Below are 26,316 nucleotides of genomic sequence, written 5' to 3'. Positions count from 1 at the left end.
GTCTTTCACACAAATGGTAGCATTCTATATACACTGGTCTTTACCTCACTGTTCCAATAAACAAAAGGTCTTGAAGTTTATTCCATACACATAGGGCCACTTCACTCTTGTTCATAGCTGAATGGCACCCTAATATATGACACTACAACTTATTTGAACAGTTTCCTATTAATGTACATTTAAGTTGATCCTAATTTTTTTGACTTTGCAACTAATGCTGCAACTAGTAGTCTTGTGATTTAGCCTTTTAACATAAGATGTACTCTAACCTGGAAATTCCATAATTCTGTTTCTAACTCTTTCACTTTTGTACATTTATAATTCTACATGCCTACTTCCTTCTAAAACAACAGATGCTTACAGAGGTGATGAGGATGTTTTTGGTATATTTGAAAATCCATGTTGAAATAGCAATTTTAAAACTTTGGGGCAGGATGAACTGCAATGACAGGTGTGGTCCTTGTCGAGATGGCAAAATGTCACCTTAGGAGTATTTCTTAAGTGTTTGTTTTTCAAAAGTCCTGTGTTGGTCAAATACTGTGAAATGAGTGCAACCACACTGTCCAGCTCAGGTAGAATAATCACATAACTGTATGACACAAGCATATTGAAAATCTTGCTATCTGACTTCTCACATGCTGAAAACAAGAGTCATGCTGCTGATATTGAAACCCGTGGTAACTCATCAAAAGAAAGAAGTCGTGGGATTGGCCAACAGCCCATATCTCATACCCTCTAGTTTCCTTTCCCTAAGAACTCAGTATTAAAAAGCAACTCTAACCAGTCACTGTAGTACATAGAAAAGAAGTGTTTTATCCTTTTGTGTCCATCTTACACAGATTATGTGCTTGGGAAGTGGCCGTTTACAGTAATAATACTAAGGAAGTGTAACATGTCATGGGTTGTTGGAATTAACCAGAACTTCTCTGAAAGACATAAAAGAAACTGTGAATGAAAATTCACAGTAGTCACCTGGATATATGAAGCTCTTCAATCAGAGGAAATCAAGTGCTGGACAAAATGCTGGAGAAGAAGATGCATCCAACGGTCTAGTGACATCACTTCAACAAAGGTAAGTGTTTTGGCATAACTGATAAAGCAGGAGATGTGAGAACAAAGAAAATAATCCTCATCCCCACGTGTAACAGGGGATGAGAATATTCCTAAGGGCACCACTAGTAAAGCTCCAGATAGAACTAGAAGTAGTTTTCAGGGGTGTGTACCAGTTCTGAACCTGAAGGTGACCTATGGGCCATCACTTTTGAGGCTCCTAGAGGTCTTAGACAAGGTGACTAGGCATCTGGATGATGAGGCAGCCGAGTAAGGTGCGATGGGCTCCTGAAACTCAGTCTTTTAGGTTCGAATATGAATCTCCGTGTGAGATAGTCTACCCGGGAGCTACATTTTAAAGAAGCCCTGCTGTTGCAACCATTCTTCCTCGCACCTTCTGCCTCCAACCTGTTCTTTCCAAAGAATTTGCTTTTAATCAGTGAAGATGTCCCAAGTCTTTGCCTATTATAGACCCATAGCCTCTCAAGGTCTTAATTATTTGCAATTCAAATTCACAATTCAAGGTCCAGGCTGCTTTTATAAAATACAAATGGGCTATCCAGCATTGATAATTAGCAAATGTGCCATATTTGCCTAATGCCTGTTTTTGAAGTTTTAACATCAGACATTCAAAATTTGATCCTCAGTTTCACCATTTGCAAACTGAACATTGTGGTCAGGTTCAATGATCTCTAAAGTTTTCTTTCCTCAATCTGATATTCTCTGAAGCCATGAAATTTCTTTCCCATATATCTTATTTTCCTTTCAAGTAAATAGAACTTGGAGTAAAGAGAAGAGGAATTCCCTAAAGTTTATTTATCTCAGAGCTACAGAAGGATTGAAATATTCTTTGAACTCTGGTTTGCTTAAGATGAACACCATGGTTGGTTATTGTTATAACTGTGACCATATAAAATGTTCATACTTATTCTCTCAGTAGCAAATAAAAGCCTCATCAACCCAACTTTTTGCCTTTTCTAGATAAAGCTATGAAACGCTTCCCCAAGCATATCCCCACTATTACCACAAACACATGCCTAAAACCAAACTCCTCTAAACATTTGCTCAAAACAGTAGTTCCTCTATCCCCAGACTTCCCTTTTTTCCAGTCAGAGATATTACAGGTTTCATATTCAAACTCCTAAGTCATTTTGAACTTCTCCTTTTTCTTAGGTTAGTCTCCATTAAGTGTATCCAGTCATTTACAAAGTCTCAGTGATTTTTGTCACCCAAACACCTAACTAGTTCCTTCATTCCCTCCCTCAGGATTTCTTCATTCCCATCTATTCTCCCATCCTGACCTTCAAACTTCTTTCCCTGCGTCAATTCTTCCCCTTTCCAAACCATCCAATAACCAACACAATATCGATTTTACTAAATTAGAAATGTTCTCCATATTACCTTCTGTCCAAAACCCTTCACAGATTCCTCTGTGTATAAAGGTAACACAAGCTCAAATTCTCTCTCTCTCTCTCTCTCCCCATCTCTCTCTCTCTCTCCCCTCTCTCATTTGTAAATCTCTGTGTAATTTTGTCCTACTTTTCTTTCCAGCTTTTTTTATCCCTATTTTTCAGATTTCCCTGGCATTCTATTTTTGCTTACGCTGTTTCACTCATATGCCCTTCCTCATCCTCTCTGCTTATCAAAGTATTATCCATCTTCATTATCCAGTTTAAATCTCCCCCTTTTGAAACCCTATCTTTTCATCCATTCCAGTCTAAAGTGATTCCTCTGTCTTCTGAACCTTCATTGCCTTTATTACCCATGACACATATTTAACACTTAAAAATTCTTTTGTCTTCGTTTAACTTTCAAGTTTTTATCTCCCAACTACATAGTAAGGTAACTAAGGGTAGTTACTGTATCATTCACATAATGAGTCCTGAACTGTAGTTAAAACTGCCTGTGTTTTAATCTTTGTACTGTTATTTACTGACCTTAAACTTGGGCTCAGTTTTCTCATTTGTGAAATGGAAACAGTGATAGTTATTCCCTCATAGGGGTTTTGTGGGTGCTATGTGAACGAATATATGCAAAGTGCTCAGAATAGTGCCTGGAACATACTGAACATTCACTAAATGTTGTCTATTTTAATACTTCTATCTCTCACCTCCAAAGTACCTAATATAGTACACAGTCATGCTAAATCAATATTGAGTGGAATTCAGTTGAGTCAATTGAGGGAAGTAAGATAGACTATGTGGGTGGTATTATTGTGGAGTAGGGGAACTTCCTGGCATCACTAAAATCATGTCACAGATGCCGTCACTTACTGCTGTCAGCAAGCCAGCCTCTTTCTAAGTCCCTGCCACTCCCTAATACTGCTCAAGAGACTTCTGAGGGTTTGGCTCAGAGAACATGGAATGCTTTCCCGAGCATCCCTCCCTCACTGCCAATTCAAACTGACCTGGCTGCAGAGAGCAGGTTGCCAAACTTCCAAACACGGTACTAAAAGTGTAGACCACAGAATTCACATATGCCCCCAAAGAAGCCTACTGGTCTACTATTTCAGTTACTAGGCCCCAAGACTTGGCCTACTGTAGCGGAAAGCAAACTCAGCGAGATGCTCACCTTTCATCTTGCAGTGTCACTGTGCCATGAACACCAGCCAGCAGGGGACTCTCAGCTGGGACCCCGTATCATCCATAGCTAAAGAGTAACAGATGCTGGCCAAAGAGGTGGAGGCATCTGTGCTACCAACTGAGCCATAAAGACAGCTTTTTTTTTTAAAATAGAGAAACTGGAAAGCGTGAACCCCAGTAAGCATCACAGATATCACTACCATTAAGCTGCCCAATCAGCTTCAGCAGAACCCGGGCTTGGAGAAAGCATGCCCCTGCTGAAAACAATTCAGAGAGGCAAGAAATAATTTTGTATTAAAGGTGAATAGTGTGATCAAAAGTGTGATTCAAGGTCCCCTGAAACAAATACGTGCTTTCGATGAAGACGGACCTGGATCCCTCCTCTGCAAGAAGGGTCATTTCGGGAAATTTTTCTAATCTGTTTCTGTAGGAAAAGGGGGATTATAACACCTGGTTAACACTTCAATGAGACAAGGCACTTAAAGCAGCTGGCTGGTCTGTGACCCCTGGGAGGGGCACAATCCAGGGCCGGCCCTTTCCCTCTCCCTCTAAAAGTGCATGCCTCCTGCCCAAGGCTGGGAGTGAGGCGTCTGGAGACAATTGCACAGGCAGGTGAGTGAGCCGATTTGAACACTGCGGAAACGCTGGCCCTGGCTGTGCTGGGTGGCGGACATTCCGCAGAAGTAGAAAGGCCCGATGCGCCCAGAGCTGTCACACTCGCAGCTCCCACCTCTGCTGTCTCCTCCCAACCTCCGGCAAGAGATCTGGATTCAACCTGGCTTTCGCCTCCATTTTGACATGTTGCCACTTCCAACAGGGCCAGTTTCCTTACTGCAAGAAGTCCTTCCCCTGGGTGAAATCCCAATAGCTTCATTTGTTTATTAATAAATTCCCGTATTGGTCTTGCTAATGCCAGGTGTGGTTTTTCCACCCCCCCCCCCTCATTACGGAATACTGATAATAAGCAAACAAGCACCGGGAAAGGAAGACAGCGATTCCCTTGGCCGCCCAGGGAATGATCCGTGTTATTGCCGGGTGGAGGAGGCGTACCCGAGCCGAGGGGCGCCCGCCCGGCCCGGGCAGGGGGGAGCGGGGCGGGGAGGTCGGGACCCCCGGGCCGGGCGCGAGGCGAGGCGGCGCGGGAACCGCGGGCGGCCGCAGGGGCCCGGCCGAGCCCGACAGGTTCCAGCAGCTCCCCTCACCCCTCTCCACGCCTCCCGGGTTTTCCCCTGGGCTGGGGTTTCCTGTTTCAGTTCTCGGTGATCTCCAGCAGCAGGTGCTGGTTTGCCAAGCTCGGCTCCCGACGAAACGAAGGAGGAGAAGGAAAAAGAGGAAAGGGGAGGAGGAAGCGGCGGCGCAGCGGCTGCGGCTGCGGCTGCGGGCGGGCGGGCGAGGGGCGAAGCGGCCGCGGAAGAGACTGGCTCGCCCTCCTCGCGGAGCGGCGGCGCGGACGGCGGGCCGAGCCGGGGCCCCGGCGGGTGGCCGGCGGGCGGGCGGGCGGCAATGGGGGAGCCTCCCGCTCGCCCGGCGCCCTAGCGGCGGCCTGGGGCTGAAGGAGAGGCGGCCGCCCGCCAGCGGGACCTGGGGCGGCCCCGGCTTCCCGGGCATGTGGTGATGGCCGCTGAGGAGAGGCTGCAAGTAGGTTGAGCAACAGCCGGGCGCGCGCGCGTGGCGGGTGGGGTGCGCGTGGGGCTGGCCGGGGAAGGGGCGCAGGGGCCGCGGGCGGGCGAGGCGCCGAGCGGGCAGGGCCGAGGTGGCTGCTGTCGCTGCGGGCCCCGCCGCCGCCGCCGCCGCCGCCGCGCGCCTCTCCGTAGCCGGGTCGGCCCTGCCGAGTAGCGGCCCCCAGGTTTGTCTCTCGGGAAGGGGGTGGAGGGGCGGACCGCACCGACCGTGGCCCTCCTGGGGGAGCCGGGCGACGGGAGAGCTGCGTGCCGGGAGGCCGCGCCCGAGCGTTGGGCGGAGGGGCCGGGACCCGGGGCGGCCGCGCCGGCTCAGCTTCAGGCCCCGGGAGGCCCGGGTCCCGGGAGGTCGAGTCCCTGCGGCCCGGCCGTTCCCGGGGCTCGGGCGGGGTCGAGCGGAAAGCCCGGCGCATCCTCCCCCCGGGGGTAGAGCCGGCCCCACCGGGGATGTCGGGCGAGATGAGGCCGGTCACCCTGACCCCGAGGCCTAGGGCTCTGGTCCACTCCCGGCCGAACATGGAGGCGGGCCCGGGCGCCCCGGATGGACACGGACCCGCAGCCCGTCTGCTGCAGCTCGGACCCGGAGCGCCTGTGGGGTGAGGCGGCATCCGACCGCTCTGACCCAGCCCCAGCCATTCGATTTTTATTATCCGTCAGTCCAGCCAAACTGCCGCCCCCAGGCGGGCCGTGGCGAAATCCCTCTCCTCCCATCCCGACTGCGCCCCTAGCCCCTCAGTCTCCAGACGAATTCTCATTTTCGCCTTGCGCTCATTCAGCTGGACCGGGTCCCACGTTAAACTCCCTACAAAGAGGTGTTACAGATATAACTCGGAGAAATGAATCCTGCTTTTCTTCCCTTAACTGCCTCGTCCTTACCCCCTTGAGGTCCTTAAAAACCGCCTAAAGCTTCCAAGGACTGATTACTCTAACAGGGTATCTTGTCGTTTGGGTAACCGTTAACAATCCTGGTTTGTGATGGATAAAGGGATGAAATGCTAATCCGGATTTAGGGAAAGTTTTCCTATTGGTTGCAAGATTGTGTTGGAATATCCCCATGCCCATGAGACGCTTATTGATTCAGGTTTTTCTGTTTTGTTTTTTTTTTTTTTAATCATCTTGGAATAGTTGCAGAGATACTTGGGGCTCAGTATATTTAGAAATTTGAGAAAGTTCATCAGTTCTCTTATTTCCTCATTTAGTTTCTCTAATGCATATTATAAACGGAAAACAGTGATATGCCTCATACAAGTTTTTGGACTTTATTAGAATCACAAGGAATATAATGTGTTATATATTTTTTAAAATCAATATATTTAGGGTATGAGGCTATGACTTTCATTTACTTAATCACATATGCAATTTTAGTAGCACTTTCTCAATTTTGGTGTTATCTGTTGTTTGAATATAAGGATAGCTTCACCAAGTATTTGTAAAGTTGTCTTACTGTTGATAACCCCAGGAAGATTATTTCAGACTTTCCTCTCTATTCACCTGTTTTCTTCCAGTTTGGCATTCCGATTTTAAATCACCTTAATCTGTCTACTTGAAGGTACCCTAAAAATTAGAATGGTCTAATAACTCACTGTGTATCTGTAATTTCAAATGTTTGAGTATTTTATTTAGTTTAAGAATGCATTTTACTTTCAAAGTAAGCTACATTTTTACCTCCAGCATCACACAAGCACTTAAACATTATATGTAAAGTAAAATGAACTTTTAAACAAAACAACGAAAAAGAGGCCACTTTTTTTAAACTGCTTTTAAAAACGAAAGTCTAATGAAATTAGTTTATTATAATGGAAAATATTAAAAGATAGGAAACAGAAACTTGGAATGTCTGTATGCTGATGGGAGTTTTTATTAGTCATTTCCTTTTACTACATTTTTGTTTTAATTACTGGGCTAATAAAAGTATCCTATTTTATGTTACTGGCTTCTCTGAAGCTATGTTTTCATGGATTATATCTGCCAAATTGGACCCCAGGTATTCAGTGGATATCACGACTGAACAACTGTATTTTGGATCTGATGGCATAAAGATAATTTTCAGATCTGTGATGAGATATCAGTTCTCTAACTTTGCTTTGGTTTTTATAGCTAACATAATAATAGCTATTGAAGAGTCATACACGACTGGGTAGCTGAACAACAATTGTGCACAGATAGGCCAATGTCATGCTTATTCTTTGCTTTTATTATTTTCATTGTGCAGATGGGAAACTGAGACTGAAAGTTTAAATAACTTGCCCAAAGTCACACGTCTGTCTAGTAAATTGCAGAAGGGAGTTTGAACCCCTGAGTCTGACTTTGAAAGTCATCCCTTAGCTACTGGGCAGTTCTGCCTTCCTGTGATACTGTTTTTTAGTTTGTTCTTTAAAATGTGTGTCATTGTGTGTTTGTATGTTGATAAGTATAGTTTGAAAATTTAAAGATGCATGATAATTCCTATGCCCAGTGAACTAGCATCAAGTAAAACCCATAAGCAGATGTCTGAACATTCAAAGCATTCTGTCTTTAAGATAAATTATCAAATCTCTAAAGGTGGATAGGGAATAAAAATCCCAAGGTCTTCCTGCTTGCCTGGAATATTCTTCCTGTAGTCCCTTTCACCTTTTGCCTGGTTCACAGCTCATTACTCAGGCCTCAGCAAAGATCTCACTTGGTCATTGTAGGTTAAGATTAATAATAGTAGGTGACACTGTGCCAAGCACTGTTCTAAGTGCTGTACGTACTTTAATGCATCTGATGCTTACTGCACTCCTATGAAGAAGTGTTTTGGTACTAAACCAAAACTAACTTGTGTTTAAATAACTTACTAGAGGTCTCACAGTTAATAATGGCAGAGCAAATGTTCCAACCAGTTGGAATATTTCGTTCAAGTTGGCTAAGAACCAAATATTAACGTCTCTTTAACTTAATACATGTTAATAAATATATCTATTATTGTGAGATTTAAACTATATAATGGAATCATCTCAGAGATTTGGTTCTAAAAAGGTGTCTCTTTTTCTTATATAGTTGGTATTAACACTGTTTATAGAGCTTGGTGCTCCATCTTTCCATCCCCATTTAACATGCACTAAGGATTTTCTCATGAGCTTAAAAATATTTCAAACATTTTCTTCCTAAGAACATATTTTACTTAAATCATTCTCCTATTTCAGTATTTGTTACTCCCTATATTTTAATGGGCATCCCAGGTAGCACAGTGGTAAAGAATCTACGTGCCAGTCCAGGAGACACAAGAGACTCAGGTTCAATCCCTGGTTCAGGACGATTCCCTGGAGTAGGAAATGGCAACCCACTCTAGTATTCTTGCCTGGAAAATTCCATGGAGAGAGGAGCCTGGCAGGCTCCAATTCATAGGGTTGCAAAGAGTCAGACAGTACTGAGCAACTGAACACACACACAATATTTTAATATCATACTTGAGTTGAACATCATAGTAAAATTTTTTTCTTCATCTGTGTTCTTAGGATGAGTTCGTAGAAGCAATGATCAAAGAGAATAAGCTTTAAGGTCTTTGATGATGAAAAAGTTTTCCAGAAAAGCTGATTGATATGTACACTCAGCAGCAAAGAGAGAGCTGATTTCATTCCATATTTGAATGTACTATTAACTTTAAAATCTTGACAGTTTTCTCGATGAGCGTTAGCACAATTTTAAGCTCATTTTTGTTCTACTTATATTTTAAGATATTAAAGTAGAGCAGGTTGATTAAGAAAAAAGCAGAGAAAAGTAAAACCACCTGAAATCTTATCCATAAATAGCTTCTGTATATATTTTGATAAACACTCTGCTACTTTTTTATTTCTGTATTTATATGTTACAGAATTTTTACTTGGGTTTTAAATTGAAAACACAAGCATTTTCTAATCCCCCATCTTTAAGCAAAATTATTTATTTACTCTCCTGTGTTTTCAAAATACTGTGAATCCGTCTATAGCACTTGCTTATTTGGTGATAGTTAGCTGTTCCATTTTTATTCCTTTTTTACTTTCTGTGCCTGTGCTCTTCGTCTATAAAACAACAAAAAGATACTAGCTAAAACCTAGATTTGTTGCAAGGATTAACAGTAATACAAAATGTTTATAACCATAACTTACACTGTGTCTAGAATCTTCTTTATCTTGTTTGTGGTCTTCAGGCTCCTCAAGGGCAAGGAATCTGGGCTATTGTTTTATCCCAAGTCTTCTACAGCAGATGCTTCATGAATATTAAAGGCCACAGAGTATGCTCTTTAAATGGATCTGCTGAGATGTGGTAGGATGAACAAAAGCCAGGAAATGGTTAAGAGATGATCATAATAATCAGTGCAGAGCGAATAACACAATTGGTATACCCAACATTTTAAAATTAACTTAAAGTGTATAATGTCATTTCTTGAGTGGCCCTGTACATTTGCCCTATAAAAATATAATGAACCTTATCTACCCCACTTAGCTGGGGAAGGTTATTATAAAAGTGAATTTCTAAAAGTTAGTCTTGAGATCTTCCAAGGGCAAAACATTTTAACTTCTAAATAGAAAAATTTATACCCATGAATTATATTTTTCTACCTTCAAGTCATATAGCCTTTAAGTTCACTTACTGTAAAACATAATAATAGTCAGTATTTATTGGGCACTAATTTATGCCAGGTACAGTATTAAGCACTTTACTTATATTATCTAATTTAGTTTTACATCAATTGTATAAAGTTTATACTGTTGTTTTGCCTATCTTCTAGGTGATGGAACAGAAGTTATCAAGATTTCTGATTTATCCTAACTAAACAGCAATGCTTGTTTAGCTTTATTATTATTATTATAGATGATGATGACAGCAGAATTCAATGATTTCTATTGATTTCTGGCAGTGATTTTCAGTCTTCTCTCCTTGCTGTTAGCTGTTCTTGCTGACATTTTCACATCCTCTGATTTGAAGCAGATGACTGATATGGACTGTGAAGCTGAATGACAACAGCTAATATTATGGCTAAAATAAAAGTATTTTAGGCAACAATTAAAGGCCTGTAGGACTCTCAGATTGCCTCGGTTGGAGAACTGAGAGACTTTACTTTGAAAGAGAGCAGTTGGGCCCTCTGATGTCAGCTAGTGCGTGCAAGCTAACTGGCCTCAGCCGAGTTGGACTCTGCATCCCTATGGACTGTAGCCCGCCAGGCTCCTCTGTCCATGGGATTCTCCAGGCAAGAATAGTGGAGTGGGTGGCCATGCCCTCTTTCTGGGGATCTTCCCCACCCAGGGATCAAACCCACTGTCTCCTGCGGCTTCTGCATTGCAGCAGATTCTTTACCACTGAGCCACTGGGCAAGCCAACATCAGCTAGACCTGGGTTTAAATTCCAGCTCTGTCCTTTACTCGCTGTGACCCTAGATAGAACTCAATTTCTCTTGTTCAGTACTTTGCAAGTTGTTTTTACTAATTCAAGCTAATGAGTGTAAAAGTGGCCAGAACATAGAAGACACTTAATGTTATTATAAAATGATTTAGCAGCATTCACTGAATTGATTAGGCAGATTTTGTTTTGTTTTTCTGTCTATTTACTCACTGACTCTTGTGTTCTGGGTAATTAGGATTACCAGATTAAAAAATATTTGTAAAATCAAATTTACTGCTTATAATATGTCAGTTTGCATTTTGGATTTTTCAAAGTGAAAGTCGCTCAGTCATGTCCAACTCTTTGGTAACCTGGAATTTTCTAGGCCAGAAAACTGGATTGGGTAGCCTTTCCCTTCTCCAGGGGATCTTCCTAACCCAGGGTTCGAACCCAGGTTTCCCATATTACGGGCAGATTCTTTACCAACTGAGCCACAGGGGAAACGCAAGAATACTGGAGTGGGTAACCTATCCTTTCTCCAGGGGATCTTCCTGACCCAGGAATTGAACTGGGATTGCCTGCATTGCAGGCAGATTCTTTACCAACTGAGCTGTCGGGGAAGCCCTAGATTTTTCAAAAGGCTCTCCAGTTTGTTCCCTCCTGTCTTTTAGGGTGAAGCTAAAATTAGTTTCTGTTCTTTGTTCTTGGTCATCTCTACTCATTTCCCATTCAAAATTATGTGGGCTTAATTTTATCCTTATTCTGTAACTTTGGTCATTTTTAAATCTTGGCTTTTACTTTATAATTTGTTGTTTTGTATACTTACAGGGAGCAGGTTTCCCATGTAATTAAGGCTGCCTCCTCACAGTTGACTTCAATGTTTTTTATCTTTAAGTCATCGTTTTTCTTGAATTGCTCCCACTGAGTTGGCAATTTTATGTATTAGATACTTCTTGGAATTTTAAATGATTAGTATAGATCTAAAATGCTGGAAATGTTTAATTATCTATTTTGATAAAGTAGGTGTTTCTATTTTTTGCTAAGATAGAAAAGTGCCTTAAGTAACATAAAATTTTTAAGTCATCAAGTGTGTTAAAATTAGCAGTATCATGCATAGGGAAAAAATGGTTTCAAATAGAGATGTTTTCTAAAGGGCATTTCTGTTATCTTTTATTTTATCTTTTAAAACTAAATTTTGAGTTAAAGTTAAGTATTTTTTTTAACTGCGAGATACTTGCTTTACAGTATTGTGTTGGTTTTGCCATACATCAACAGGAATCAACCACAGGCATACATGTGTCCCCTCCCTCTCACCCCTCCCACCCCTCTAGGTTGTCACAGAGCGCTGGGCTGAGCTCCCAGAGTCAGATAGCAACTTCTCACTTGAGTTAAATATTTTAACACATTTATTTTATCATTTTATAAATAGAGAAAAAGTTAAAAAAAAAAAGTGATCCATAATTCTCCCCTAGTGATAACTTAAAAGTTTTGGTAATTTTTTTTAACTCTCCTAGTAACTATAAACACATCCTTTAAAAAATTTGTATGCATATGTAGTTTTGTTTCTTACTGTTCATTCAATATACTATGTTTTCCTGTATCATTAAATATCCTTTTAAAGATTATTTTTGTATATGAATATTGTGATGATTATTTTGAATGCCAAGTGGCATTCAGCATGTTCAAGTAGGACTATAATTTAATCAAACTTATATTGTTAAGTATTTAGAGTATGACCATTTTTTTAATTGTTATAATGAACAATGATAAATGTCCATGTGTGTAGATCTTTGTACACACTTGTGAATGTATTTGATAGAAATTCATAGATGTGCTCATGCAAATTGCCCTCTGGAAAATTTGCACCAGTTTATATTCTTTTTAGAAATCAGTGTGTGCTGCTTTCAGTACCCATCACTGTTTCCTTGCACGACCTGTCTTTGTTAATTTGATAGATAAGAATGATATAATAGTGCTAAGAAACTCCTTCAGTAGAGTCAGAAAGATTGAATTTGAATTCCTGTCCTGACATTTGTGTATTCTTGGGAAAATTTCTTATATTTTCCTAAGCCTCAGTTTTTTATGTGAAATTGTGATGATAGTACCTATTATCATGGTAATATCATATAATATCATGGCTGTGGATATTAACCAATAATGTATAAGCCCCTGAGAGATGTTAGCAATCATTATTTATTATGAATGAAATTTTGCCTTACTATATTTTACACTTGATATGCCTATATATTATACCTTGTAGTGGGTGGTATAAAGGAAAGTTATTCAATTTTAAATAACCTAGTTATCCTGTGTTCAGTCATGTCCGACTCTGTGATTCCATGGACTGTAGCCCGTGAGGCTCCTCTGTTCATGGGATTTTCTAGGCAAGAATAGTGGAGCGTGTTGCCATTTCCTTCTCCCGGAGATCTTCCTGACTCAGGGATCAAACCTGCATCTCCTGCATTGGGAGGTGGATTCTTTACTACCCAGCCACCTGGGCATCCCCTACTGAACTCTTATGTACTGTTAGTTACATTGTAGGACTTACTTCCAGTACTTTTTCAGTTGAGTCTCTTGATTTTCAGGATCTATTATAGTGACCCCAAAATAATACCAGTTTTTTTAAAACTTCAGCTTTTTTTCTTGTCTTGTTGCATTGGTTGACATCATAGAACAGTATTGACTAGTAATAGGTATTTGAGCTTATTTCTGATTTTAATGGGTCTTTTTCTATTATTTCACTTTTTAAATGCGAATGGCTATTGTTTCCTGACATAGGTATCCCCTGCTTACATACATATATTCCTATAAATATCTATAAATGTTAAATATAAGAAGCTTGAAAATAGATTTATATATTATGGGAAGATTCCCTTAAATTACTAAATTCCTAAGTATCTTTTAGGCACATCTTCAAAATGTATTTTCAGCATTTGACTCATGTTATTTTCTTTTTAAATTAAGCAAGCAGTCAGTCATTTTAAGTAAGGTTTAAATGTCAGTAAGGCTGAATTTTACTGTTTTCAGCCCACTTAATGATTCCATCCTTATCTCAGACTTTGAGACCCACTTTACTTTTCAGCATTGTCCACTATTACATGATATTTATAAAATATGATTTAAAGTAAATGAAACAGATTTGTCCCTTGGAATAAAACACTTTCTTCAAATAAAGTCTTAGAGTCAGAGTCCCAGTGCCCTCATTACTCGGCCTCTGAGGCAGCTTTCAGAACACTTTAAAAACAACTGCCCCTCAAAACAGATTCAGATAATTTACAGATCACAAAAATGACACTGCTACTGAAACTGAAGTATTCAGAGGCCAGCAAGAAACCAAACCAATATAATAAGGTTTATATTAAATAATTTTCTATCAAGGTCCTAATTTAGCTTGATTTCAAAGATAAGTATAGCAACATATATGAAAATATGGTATTCACAAATCTATCTAGTATCTAGTGTCTGTCTATTGTTAGATTACTAAAATTTGGATCCTGAACACTCTTTTTTTCTACAGTTTTCCATCCATCCAGTACTATATTTTTATATACCATCTACGTGCTGCTGCTGCTGCTAAGTCGCTTCAGTCGTGTCCGACTCTGTGCGACCCCATAGACGGCAGCCCACCAGGCTCCGCCGTCCCTGGGATTCTCCAGGCAAGAACACTGGGGTGGGTTGCCATTTCCTTCTCCAATGCATGAAAGTGAAAAGTGAAAGTGAAGTTGCTCAGTCGTGTCTGACTGTTCGAGACCCCATGGAGTACCGCCTACCAGGCTCCTCCATCCATGGGATTTTCCAGGCAAGAGCACTGGAGTGGGTCACCATTGCCATCTCCATCTACATGCTAATGACTACCAAATATTTATCTCCAATCCCAACTTCTCTCTGTTACCCAGCTATCTTGGGACAGCTCTACTCGGACAGCAATTAGTATCTGAAACAAAATTGTCTAAAACAGAATTTTTGTCCTTCCAAATCTGTCTTCTTTCCAAGTCATCCCCACTTTTTTAAGAGTTAATACCAACTTTGAGCAGTCAGCTGGTCAAACCAAAAATCTCGAGGTTCTTGGTTCTTCGTGTCTCTTTCATTTTCCACATCCATCCAGTACAAGTCGTTAATCATTACTTGTGAGTAAATGAATTGAATTAACAATGTTCAATATTAGAAAAATCTATTACCATAGAGTAAAATCTACTGGCTAAGGTGTATTATTATAATTTGAATATACTATATAACTTATCTTTCTTACATGTAGGACTTTTGGATAAAGTATAAGTAAGATTATACATATATTTGGCTAGTTTTGTCCATCTTTGTTAGGTTTGTCGACATAATTATGCTATTCTCATAAGCCGGTTGGGATGTTTTTCATGTTCGTAGGTGCCCTAGAAAATCTCAGTAATAGGAGTTTGCTAGAACATACCCATAGAACCTATAGGTATAGTATTCTTTGTGAGAAAAGGAATGGAGGGTATAAATCTTAAAGTTTTTATTTCTTCCATGGTTATTCACATTTAAAACCTTTTCTTAAGTTGGCTTCAATTATAGATTCTTGTTTATTGGCATAAAGATATATGGAAAGAATGCTTTCCATTTCATTGAACATTATGCTTTTACTGTTATATATTTGTAGAGTTCCTCAACCTCTCGGTCACGTTTTTAGGAATTTATTCACTTATTAGTTTATTCACTCATATTTAGAACCAGCTTTCCATTATATTAACCATTTCTACAATTTTTTGCTTCCTAATTTACCTATTTATGCTTTTATTCTTCTGTCTGCCTTTATTTTTGGTTTGTTTGCTCATTTTGACCTTTGTAATTTAAATGTTTGCTTTCTTTTTTTTAAATACATTTACACCATTAATTTTTTCATTGAGTATCTGTTTGACCACATCTCACAGGTTATAACCCTATTGTCATCCATTTTTAATGTCCATAATTTTATTTTTTTTAACCACCAGGTTCTGGTAGAGAGATTTAATGTATATGAAACCATTTACTTCAGATTGGGACTTGAACCCATATGCCAGGACTTGAACCTAGCAAAACCCAGTTTGGGACTCGAAGCCAGCCAAAATCCTGTCTGGGACTCTAACCCAGACAAAGTCCACACTCTTCCACCAGAGATCTCAGACCTGGCTTTAGGACCTAATGAAGCCCAGTTTCTTGATGTCTCATTGCAGAAAGAATTCAGTGAGAGACAAAGTAACAGATAAGAAGTGGCTTTATTCTGAGAGAAACACATTCCCCAGAGTGTGGGCCTTCACAGAGTGCAAGTGGGGTTGAAATGTGGTGTGGTTTGCTTTATGGGCTGAGTAATTTCATAGGCTAACGAGTGGGAGGGTTATGGCAACCCTTTTGGGGAAGGGGCTGAGATTTCCAGGATTGGGCCGTTGCCCACGTTTTGGTTTTTGATGGTCAGCCTTGGAACTGTCATGGCGCCTCTGGGTGTGTTATTTAGCTCGCTCATGTGTTACAATGCGTGTATACTGAGCATTAAGGTCAAGTCAGGTTGACTTGTCTGCCATCTGGATCCATCTAATTCCATTCAGTTTATGTTGTGTCCTCTGCTATGTCATTCTTTTAAAGGTTGTGCCCTGCCGCCTTCCCTTCTGTTTGTATAGATACCAAGTTTTTATGGGTTTTATCATTTAAGGCCAATGGATAAACCAAGTAAATCTAATGCTTTGGATTGTTAGGGCTTCGTGTCATCAATGTGTAAGGATAGGATGATGTAACTTCCAAAATAAGCTAAGTTCCCAGTTTATTTTAAAAATATTTGTGTTCCATAAACGGGGCATATATGCCTGCAGATCTCTGCACCTCTTGATCCTCTTGTACTCCCTTCTGTGTGTGTTCTAGGACTTCCTGAGGTTGGAAGTTGAACCAGCAGCCCTGTTTTTCTATGCTCTTTACTAGTTTAAAGTATTTCAGGGTGCACCTTCCAGGTACTGCCCACTCTTACCCCCCAAATTGTAAAGCTTTGGAAATAAAAACTAGTTCTTTCCTGACCTGTTTCTGGATGGGATGAATAGATTGGCCAAGAGAAATTGCAGAATCATAGGAAGTACTCCACATTCTTTAAAATGGATGGTGGAGACAATTCTGGTTATCCCTTTAAGTAAGAAAAACAAAATGCCTTAAGTTGCTGCCCTTTTATTTCCCATTAACTTATTTTTCAGCATTCTTTCAAGCCTTTTGATTACATTAATGAGACTTCTTTAGAGGTCCTAAGGTCTTTAATCTCTCCCTTTGAATAAGAACGTCTATAGGGAATCAGAGGCATCTAATGTTTGAAGTCAGTCCTGATCCAAAAATTAAAAAGATTTTCTGTACTAATAGAGTAGGTTCAGGATATAGTTACTATAAGTGTGATTCTGAAAAAAAATCAGGAGTTAGTTGGCTTATAAGAAAAAAAAACTTCACAAAATTAATTTTGTGAATTTGGTTGATGTAGAAAATTTTACTACTGGCCTAGGGGGCTGGGAAGCACATGCCAGGTTGGCAGCTGCAGCTTAGCTTCTAGACCATCGCACGCTGGGGTAGCACCTGAATGAAGATCTGGCAGGTAGAGAAAGCACTTGGAATTCCTGAGTGCCAGCCAGAAAGCACAATGTGAATTTGGCAAGAGTGCTACCAGGTGCTGAGCCTTGGGCCTGAGCATTCCTCAGAATAACCGGTAGATCATAAATGTTTATTTCCCACGTTGATAGCAAATGAGTACTTAAGTTAATAGACCGAGTACTTATTTGATGATAAACACCTAGTATAAGTTAATTCAGTTCAACATGGATTTATATTTGATCACAATCCTGAAATAATTTTCCTGTCAATGTGTACTTAGCGTCTTCTGCAATTTTTTGTGTTAGCTCTTAAAAAATAATCAGAATTAGAAGATAAAATAATCAGTTACTTAGTTTAGAAATACTAGGTCTAGGGACTTCCCTGGCGGTCCAGTGGCTAAGAATCTGCACTTCCACTATAGGGGGTGTGGGTTTGATTCTCGGTCTGGAAACTAAGATCTTGCATGGTGTGTAGCATGGCCAAAAAAAAAAAAAAAGTACTGAACCTAGAGACTGATAGTTTAATCGCTAGATCTTTGCTTCCTAATGAGGTGGCCTTTTGCTTACCAAACCCAATGGCTTGAGAATCCCTTCCAGGAGTGAGCAGTGTGGTGAACGGGCTCTATGCTCCCTGCACCCCTTCTCCCCAGCAGGCGCGTGTGCACGCACACAGCACACACGACATTCACAGACACAGAGCAGGAAGGGCGCGCCGACAAGGAAGGGGGCCAGAGACTGTGCTGCTGTTATATCTCTCATCAGTCTTCTTATCTAAAGAGTCACTTTGTTTAACAAGCTGTCCTCAGCGCAGCCATTGGACCCCTTCCTCAAGAATCTTTCACATTTACATGCTTAATGATTTCTGTAATCATACAAGCATCACACTACCCTCACTGATCTTTCTTTTCGAGTTTTGACTTTTGTGGGGAGACTGGATGGAGCAACTAGGACAGGAGTATTTAGACAGCCACACAGCAGCATCAAGTCTGTAGGTATCTTGAGAGCTGAGAAAGAAGATTGAAGATGCATTTAAAAAAAGGAGGCAGAAGAGCAAGCAGAACGCACCTCCTGCCCCGAACCCTGGCGGGGCCCATCCCCACCTTGCGCTCCTTTCCCGGGCGGTGCTGGCCCTCTGGGGCTTGTGGGGCTGGGAAAGGACTGCAGGGTTGATGGTGGTAGTCTGGCTAATTTTGACTGAGAATTACAGGGTAAAGGAAAACCAAGATTTGTCTCGTGGCACCAACTCTGTTTTCTCGTATGTGAATATGTGCTCAATTGCTCAGTTGTGTCCAGCTCTTTGGGACCCCATAGCCCATCAGGCTCCTCTGTCCATGGGACTTTCATGCAGGAACACTGGAGTGGGTTGCCATTTCGTCCTCCTGGGGATCTTCCCAACCCGGGGATTGAACCCTCGTCTATTGCATCTCCCGTATTGGTAAGCGGATTCTTTACCACTAGCACTACCTGTTTTCCCAATTCACTGCTATTCCTTCTTTTTTTCCTCTTAAGTTACTGTCCTTTTATTTATTACTAGTCTTTAATTCATACATAGGTGGGCATGCCTTTTTTTCCTCTCCTGCCCCATTGAATCCATTCTCCTGGTTTAAAGTTCTTAAAAGAAAAAAAAACTTATATCTCTCCCCACCAAAATATCTTTCTATATCTTACTCTTTTCCTGCAAAACTTTAAAAGAATAAGATGCTGTCATCTCTTCTTCAGATCACAGTTACTCCTTAACTGGGAGTTTTTAGCCTGTGTTCTGTGGTTCCCTGAAGCATCCATTGATAGAAATTGGGCATTCTCTGATTTGAATGGGAAAAAATTTAGTATTTATATTCATATCCTCTAATTAAAGTTTACTGTTTCTCTCACTTATTAATGTAAGCAACAAGTCCAATTTTAATAGCAGCAAATGTTTCCCTATCAGCCATGGAAATCAAATGTTCCCCTATGGTGTTACAGTTGAAATAAATACTCTTAACTATCACTTTTAACTACTTTTGAATCATGAGAGTTATTAGATCTGCTGCTACATCTTGTTATTTTAATGTATTAATAAAAGGCATATATTTTACTGTATCACATTTTTAAGTATTTTGATGACTATTTTAATATAATTGATTTTTTGTATCACAGTCTGTTTTTATATTACCCATTTAAAAACATTACTTTGAAAAGTGGTGTATAGTCTTCATTAGACTGATAAAGGATCTGTGATGTAAAAACTTGGTTAGGAGCAGCTGCCTCTTAACCCCATCTGTCTTCATAGCTCCAAAATAGCTCCCTTGGGAGCCGCTCATGACCTTTAGCCAACGTCCTCGTCACTCTGCAGTGTATTTGTATCACTTGATGCCATCAGTTATTTTTTGTTACTCTCTCCAGTTTAGTCTTTAATATCAAATCCTTAGTGGACCCATTGGTTCATCTTAGAAAATATCTCATAATACCTTCCTAACATCTGTTTTGAGTTTCTTGCCCCTCAAAACTAATTACAGCTGGAATTACCATCCTAAAATGTAGTTAGAAACATGTCATTCACATTCTCGGAAACTTTCAGTGGTTCCTCATTCTTTCTGTTTTTATTTCAAGTTTTATTTTATATTAGTGTACAGTTGATTTAATTACCTTTCTAAAATGTGAGTAGAACTACACCATTCCCTTTTTCAAAACCCTTCAGTAATTTCCAGGTAACACAGTTGAGACATTAGTATGGCATTCAAGTCTTTGCATGGACTATCTACCTCTTGACTTTCTAGCCTCTTCTTCAGCAGCAATAATTGCACATTCTGTTTATTTTATCATCTTTCATGTCTCTGGGCCTTTAATCCTGTTTTCTCTAGGGAAAAATCATTCTTTCCATTCCTTACTTCGTTCTACATCTTGCCCTACCACAGACACATACACAATAGTATATATAGGAATGTGTTGTCCTTGTCATTCTGTTCTTAGCTTATACATCCACCTCTCAGAACTTTCTCAAATCTGAGCCAATGTCTTTGTCTCTTGTGTTCCATGATATCGGGCTTCCTTGATGCTTCAGTGGTAAAGAATCCTCCTGCCAGTGCAGGAGACACAGGTTCAGCCCCTGGGTCGGGAAGATCCCCTGGAGAAGGAAGTGGCAACCCACTCCAGTGTTCTTGCCTGGAAAATCCCGTGGACAGAGGAGCCTGGTGAGCTTCACTTAGGGGTCACAAAAGAGTCGGACATGACTCAGCAACTAAACAACAACAACTCCATGATTTATCACTATTAATAGCATTAATTTTGATATGCCCTATATTGTATTCATCTATTTGGTTTCTTTCATATATTTATATTCCTTAGTGTAGCAGCTGTATTCATGTTTGTGCCCTTTCTCATCTTCACTCAGTATCTCTCATAGTAGATAAAATCGTAAACATAGATAAACATATTATCTAACATAGTATATAATAAACAGAAACATTTCTTGAGTGAATACATGAATTCATTGAATACTGACTTAACCTGATTGATTTAGTTTGATTAGGTGAGCATGGCCCAGGCTGCTATTGTTCTGCCTTTCACCAGAGTATTATAAAAAGTATTAGTTGTGCACATTTAAAAATAGAATTTGGTCAACTAGCTAACATCTTCAAAAATGCCATAAGAACTAAGTTACTTCATATCTAATGATAATACTATCAAGAAAATAGATTCCTAAGTCATAGGATTTTTTTTCATAAAAGATTTGTTAAATAACAATAAGGGAGAAAATTATTATGGCTTTAATTTTTTATAGTAACTTACAGATCTTAAGAGAAAGCTAATTCCGAAAAGTATACTAATTTATTACTTTATTAAATGTTAATGAAATTATGAGAGAGGTGGAGGCAGTGGCTGATCATTGTCTACAGACATTTATTTTAAAATCATTTTCCATAATCCACCATCTACATTGCTAAACTGAAAGAAATGTTTTCTCATTTTCTATAAGAAAACTTCTGTTTCCTTTCAGTTGCTTATTATACTTTCTTCTAATTTTATTTCCATTTTCTTCCATGTCCCTTCACTTCTACCCACCATCAAAATCAATGTATTTCTTGTAAATTACTGATTGCCAGTCTTTTTTAAAAAAACAGGAAATAGATGTCTTTATTTCTGCCTTGTTTTCCCTCATCCCAGCCATTTAAAAAACTTTTACTATTGATTTTTGACTGCACTGGGTCTTTGTTGCTGCACACGGGCTTTCTCTAGTTGTGGCGAGTGGCGGCTGCTCTCTAGTTGCGATGAGTGGGCTTCTCATTGCAGTGGCTTCTCTTGTTGCAGAGCACGGGCTCTAGGTGTGTGGGCTTCAGTAATTCTGGCGCGTGGGTTTAGTTGCCCCAGAGGCATGTGGGATCTTCCCAGACCAGGGACTGAACCCATGTTCCCTGCATTGGCAAGTGGATTCTTGACCACTGGACCACCAAGGAGGTCCCCCAGCTATTCTGATACTCATATTCCTCAGTAAGCTTTTTACCATTACCTTCTTTTTTTGGAATATTTTTTTCTTCCAGTTTTATCAAGATATAATTGTTGTAGCACTGTATACGTTTAAGGTTTACAGCAGAGATTTGACTTACATACATCGTGAGATGATTATTACAATAAGTTTAGTAAACATCTATCATCTCATATAGATACAAAATTAAAGAAATAGAAAAAATATTCTTCCTTGTGATGAGAACTCTTAGGATTTACTCTAAACTTTTATATATAATGTACAGCAGTGTTATTTATATTTATAATGTTGTACATTGCATCCCTGGTACTTTTTTATCTTATAACTGGAAGTTTGTACCTTTTTACTGCCTTCCCCTACTCCTGCCCCTAGTAACCACAAATCTGATCTGTCTTTTTCTATTTTTTTTTTGCTTGTTTGTTTGCTTTGAAGTATAATTGACCTACAACACAATGTTAGTTCCTGTTACACATCATTGTGATTTGGAATTTATATACTTCTCAAAATAATCACCAAGATAAGTCTAGTTATGATGTGTCACCATATATATTCATATTTATTGATACCATTGTCTTCTAATTATCCTTATTAGTCAAAGTATTCCATGACACTTAAATCTTGAATTGCTTTTCTTCTAAAAAAGAAAAACTTTTTTCAAAAAAGTTTTTGGCTTTTCCAAACTAAATGTTATTCCCCTTTCCCTCTGAGAAACATTGTTCTAAATTATTCTATTAATTTAACAAAATTCATACTGTGAGATCATGAACAAAGTCAGAACTTTAGAATTATATTAATGAAAACATAAAATAATGAAAATCAGGTTTTCTGTGTTTTGTACTGAAGTTTCACTTTCAGGATAAACTTTTACGATAAGAATTAATATTTACTGTGTGCCAAGCACTATTTTTCGATCCCTGGATCAGGAAGATCCCCTGGAGAAGGGCATGGCAACTCATTCCAGTTGTTGTCATTCTTGCCTGGAGAATCCCATGGACAGAGGAGCCTGGTAGCGCCATGCACGGGGTTGGACGTGACTGAAGTGACTCAGCACGTATGCACGCAGCACTATTCTCAGTTATCATATATTTATTACAACTCTGTGCTCTTGGTGGTGTTATTATCCCTGTTTTATGGTTGAGGAGACTGAGACATGGAGCAGTTGTGTCGTTTGTCCAGGATATTTGGATATTTTCTGGGAGAGGGTGTGTTATGGTGTCAGTTCTTATGGCCATTACGTTGTAAGATCTCTCTCTTGCTCATCTTGTTTTCTGTGAACACCATGCTGGAATAAGCTCTGTCCTAGAATTTATAGTAAGGGGTCAGGTACAGGTTTCAGGGTACCAGTAAATTAGATATTAGAAATAGTGGTGCATATATAGGAACACATGGCCCAGTCTAGTCTAGTTCCCTTTGGTACGTGGGGCAATTACTTTGTCACTGAGAAGGAGTTCGGGTAGAATACCGTATCCCTTTTCTAACATTAGCAAAATCGTGGTACCCAAATGTGGCAAGGCAAGTAAGTAAAAAAGAAGAAAACTAACAAGCCAGTCTTATGATTATTGATGTAAAAATTCATAGGGAAGTACCAACATATATAATCCTCCAAAATGTTTTGATATTAGTAAATCTGTTAATTTAGTTCACAATATTAGTAACTCAAAGATGATTATGATCATCTTAATATATATTAATGCAATCCACATTTTTAATTTTTTTCCGAAATCTTTCATGTAGAAGGAAAGCATACTTCTATAAAGAACTTTCTAAAGGCTACATATCGTGTGGTATGTAAATGTATAGCTCTATATACATATAATTACATATAGGTAACACTTACTGAGTGCTTACTTTGTGCCTGGCACTGTTCCAGTGTTAAGTGTTTTGTATGTATTAACTCATTAAATCTCAAAACAACTATTTATTTACAGCTGAAGCATGAGGAGGTAAATATGCCCAACATGATATAAAAGTATGTTTTGTATGTATGTGTATGTACAACCTAACCAGCCATAGTGTGATATGCTGTGTGTTAAGTATAATGCTTGAGAGTAAAACACTAAAGACATTCCCATTAATATCAGTTCAGTTCAGTTCAGTCGCTCAGTCGTGTCCGACTCTTTGCAACCCTGTGAACCACAGCATACCAGGCCTCCCTGTCCATCACCACTTCCCAGAGTTTACCCAAACTCATGTCCACTGGGTCGGTGATGCCATCCAACCATCTCATCCTCTTAATATCAGGAACAACACAAAATACTCACTGTTAACATTACAATGTAATTAGACAAAAATATGGGGCAACAGATATAAAAACTGGTAAGAAAGAGGCAGTCTGATGATTTTACATTATTATATATTACTTGGAAAACCCAAGAGTCTCAGTGAAGCACTAATAGAAACACTGAGCTCCCCGAGATACCTCATTCACTGAAGCTTCATATATGAGAACAAAATAATTGTTTTTTTAGACACCAACAATAACTAGTTAGAAAATATGAGGGAAGGAAAAAAACCATCATTCATAGCAAGAACAAAAGCAAAATATTTTAAGACAAGTTTAAGAAGAAATGTATAAGCCCCCTACAAAGAAATCTAGGGAACTATATTGAGAGAGATATTTCAATAAATTATTCCTGGTTAAACAATATAATCTTTCATGCTTTTTAAGCGAGTATTACTGCAACACACTCTCCATCAAACTCCCATTAGCTTTTTGGCTGAAACTTGTCAAAGCAGTTCTTAAGTATCTGGAAGCACATACATGCACAAGATTCTCCTATGATTCAAATGGTGTGTGAAGTTTTGAGACGCGTTGGCCTTCAAAGCTCTTCATGATGCGGCTTCTCTGGACCTTGCCTTCCTGACCTCACTTTCTGACTCCTCCCCTTGCTCATCTGCCACCAATCATAGAGGCCACCTTGCTGTCCCGTGAACACGCTTTCATCTCAGAGCTTTTTACTTAGCCCTGCCTCCACCTATTATACCTTCCTTCCACCTCATTTCGGTATCTGCACAGATACCACCTTGTCAGAGAAGCCTTCCCTGATTAAAAGTTTCTCTGCAGTATCTATCGTTTGCATCCTCCCCCTCTGTGGACTTGGTGAGAGAAGGGACTGGCTTTGTTCCTGCTGTATCCCCGGGACCTTGCACATAAGAGGTGCCCATTTGCCGAATGACACTGGCATTAAAAATTACGGGTAGAGTGAAATTACAGTCAATCTTGTTTTTCCTTGAACAGTCTGTCCTTGAACATCACAGGCAGTAGGGACACCACCCACTGTCTGTGCAGTCAGAAATTCTTCTATAACTTCAGTCGGCCCTCAGGATCCAGGGTTCTGCACCACCGGATCAGCCATCCCAGAATCACATAGTCTTGTGGATGCATGCATTTCAAACCCAGTGTTGTTCCAGGGTCGACTGTAGTTATGTTCTATGAAGTTACTACAAATACTGAACCATTGCTCCTGAGGAAATACAAGATTATGTTCCTGCAAGCCTTCTGTCAGAACATCTTCATGGACCAATCAATCCATAACCTTATTGTACATGTTTGAAAAAGTGAAAGCGAAGTCATTCAGTTGTGTCCAACTCTTTGCAGCCCATGGACTGTAGCCTGCACCAACCAGGCTTCTCCATCCATGGAATTTTCCAGGCAAGAGTACTGGAGTGGGTTGTCATTTCCTTCTCCAGGGGATCTTCCCAACCCAGGGATCAAACCCAGGTCTCCTGCATTGCAGGCAGACACTTTACTATCTCAGCCACCAGGGGAGCTAAACACTGTTTAGAGACACTATTAAGTGTACACTGTTGATTCATTAACATTGAACTCGCAACCTATAAGCTCTGTAACTCGTACCTGAACAAAGCTTACCTAACATGCGTATTTCTTCACAAGACACATCGCATCTTTCTTGCACTTAGCACTTCAGCTCTAGACTTGGGGCCCATTTAAACAGCAAATTCACCAACAGAAAGCACAAAAATGTGAAAATCAGAGAGCTAACTAGTTCTTTTTAGGACACTTGTTTCAACATGAGGGATTTGTTCAGCCTCAGCTGGAATGTGTGCTTCTGGCAACTGAGATTTTTCGCCTCTCTGCACATGCACATGGCTGGGAAATGACTGTAAAGCACTGCAAAGATTGATTTGGGGGTAAATAGATGTCAGTGAATAGGCAAGTTTGCAAGTACAGAATCTGCAAATAATGAGGACCAACTATACATCATTCTTCCAATAAGTATTTACTGTGTTTCTACTAAGTGTCATGCCCTCAGACACTGAGACATTTATCAAGTCCCAACCGTATGCCAGGCCCTGTGCAATACTCAGATAATCCAAGTATGAGTTTAACAGTGTTCTGGGAAAGGTTTCAAGGCAGAGTTGGGAACCTTCAATACTAATAGGTGAGATTTTAACCTGTGAAGCTATGGAGAAAGGTATTTTAGGAGAAAGAATCTTTAAGTCAGTGTTCTTAAACTTGGCTGTATGTTAGAATCACCCGACCTATGGCCATGCTTCACCCAGACCAAAAAAAAAAAAGAAACATCTCTCGGGATGAAACTCATGCCAATATATTTTAAATCTCCTCAGATGATTCCAATGTGCAACCAAATTGAAAGAACTACTGCTTTAAATCCTCATGTTTGGCTGGAGTGCAG

At 40.0% G+C, this 26,316-nt stretch overlaps 1 protein-coding gene across 2 annotated transcripts in view; it reads left to right on the top strand.

The window, feature by feature from the left end:
• The first annotated feature begins 784 nt into the window (after positions 1–784).
• The window catches only part of ZC3H12C (zinc finger CCCH-type containing 12C), a 72,552-nt gene continuing 47,020 nt past the window's right edge, over positions 785–26,316 (top strand). The window contains exon 1 of one of the 2 annotated variants that reach the window (XM_070473611.1): positions 785–1,072. Coding sequence is in view for 1 of the 2 variants with exons in the window: in XM_020869989.2 (XP_020725648.2) it covers positions 5,247–5,270 (24 nt within the window). In the remaining variant the exon portion in view is untranslated. Of the gene's footprint in view, positions 1,073–4,789; positions 5,271–26,316 lie in introns of those variants that run through there. The other variant, XM_020869989.2, reaches the window with a different exon arrangement.

The sequence above is a fragment of the Odocoileus virginianus genome, chromosome 10 (assembly GCF_023699985.2).
Source record: "Odocoileus virginianus isolate 20LAN1187 ecotype Illinois chromosome 10, Ovbor_1.2, whole genome shotgun sequence".
Classification (NCBI taxonomy): domain Eukaryota; kingdom Metazoa; phylum Chordata; class Mammalia; order Artiodactyla; family Cervidae; genus Odocoileus; species Odocoileus virginianus.
This window is presented reverse-complemented; position numbering and strand designations above follow the sequence as displayed.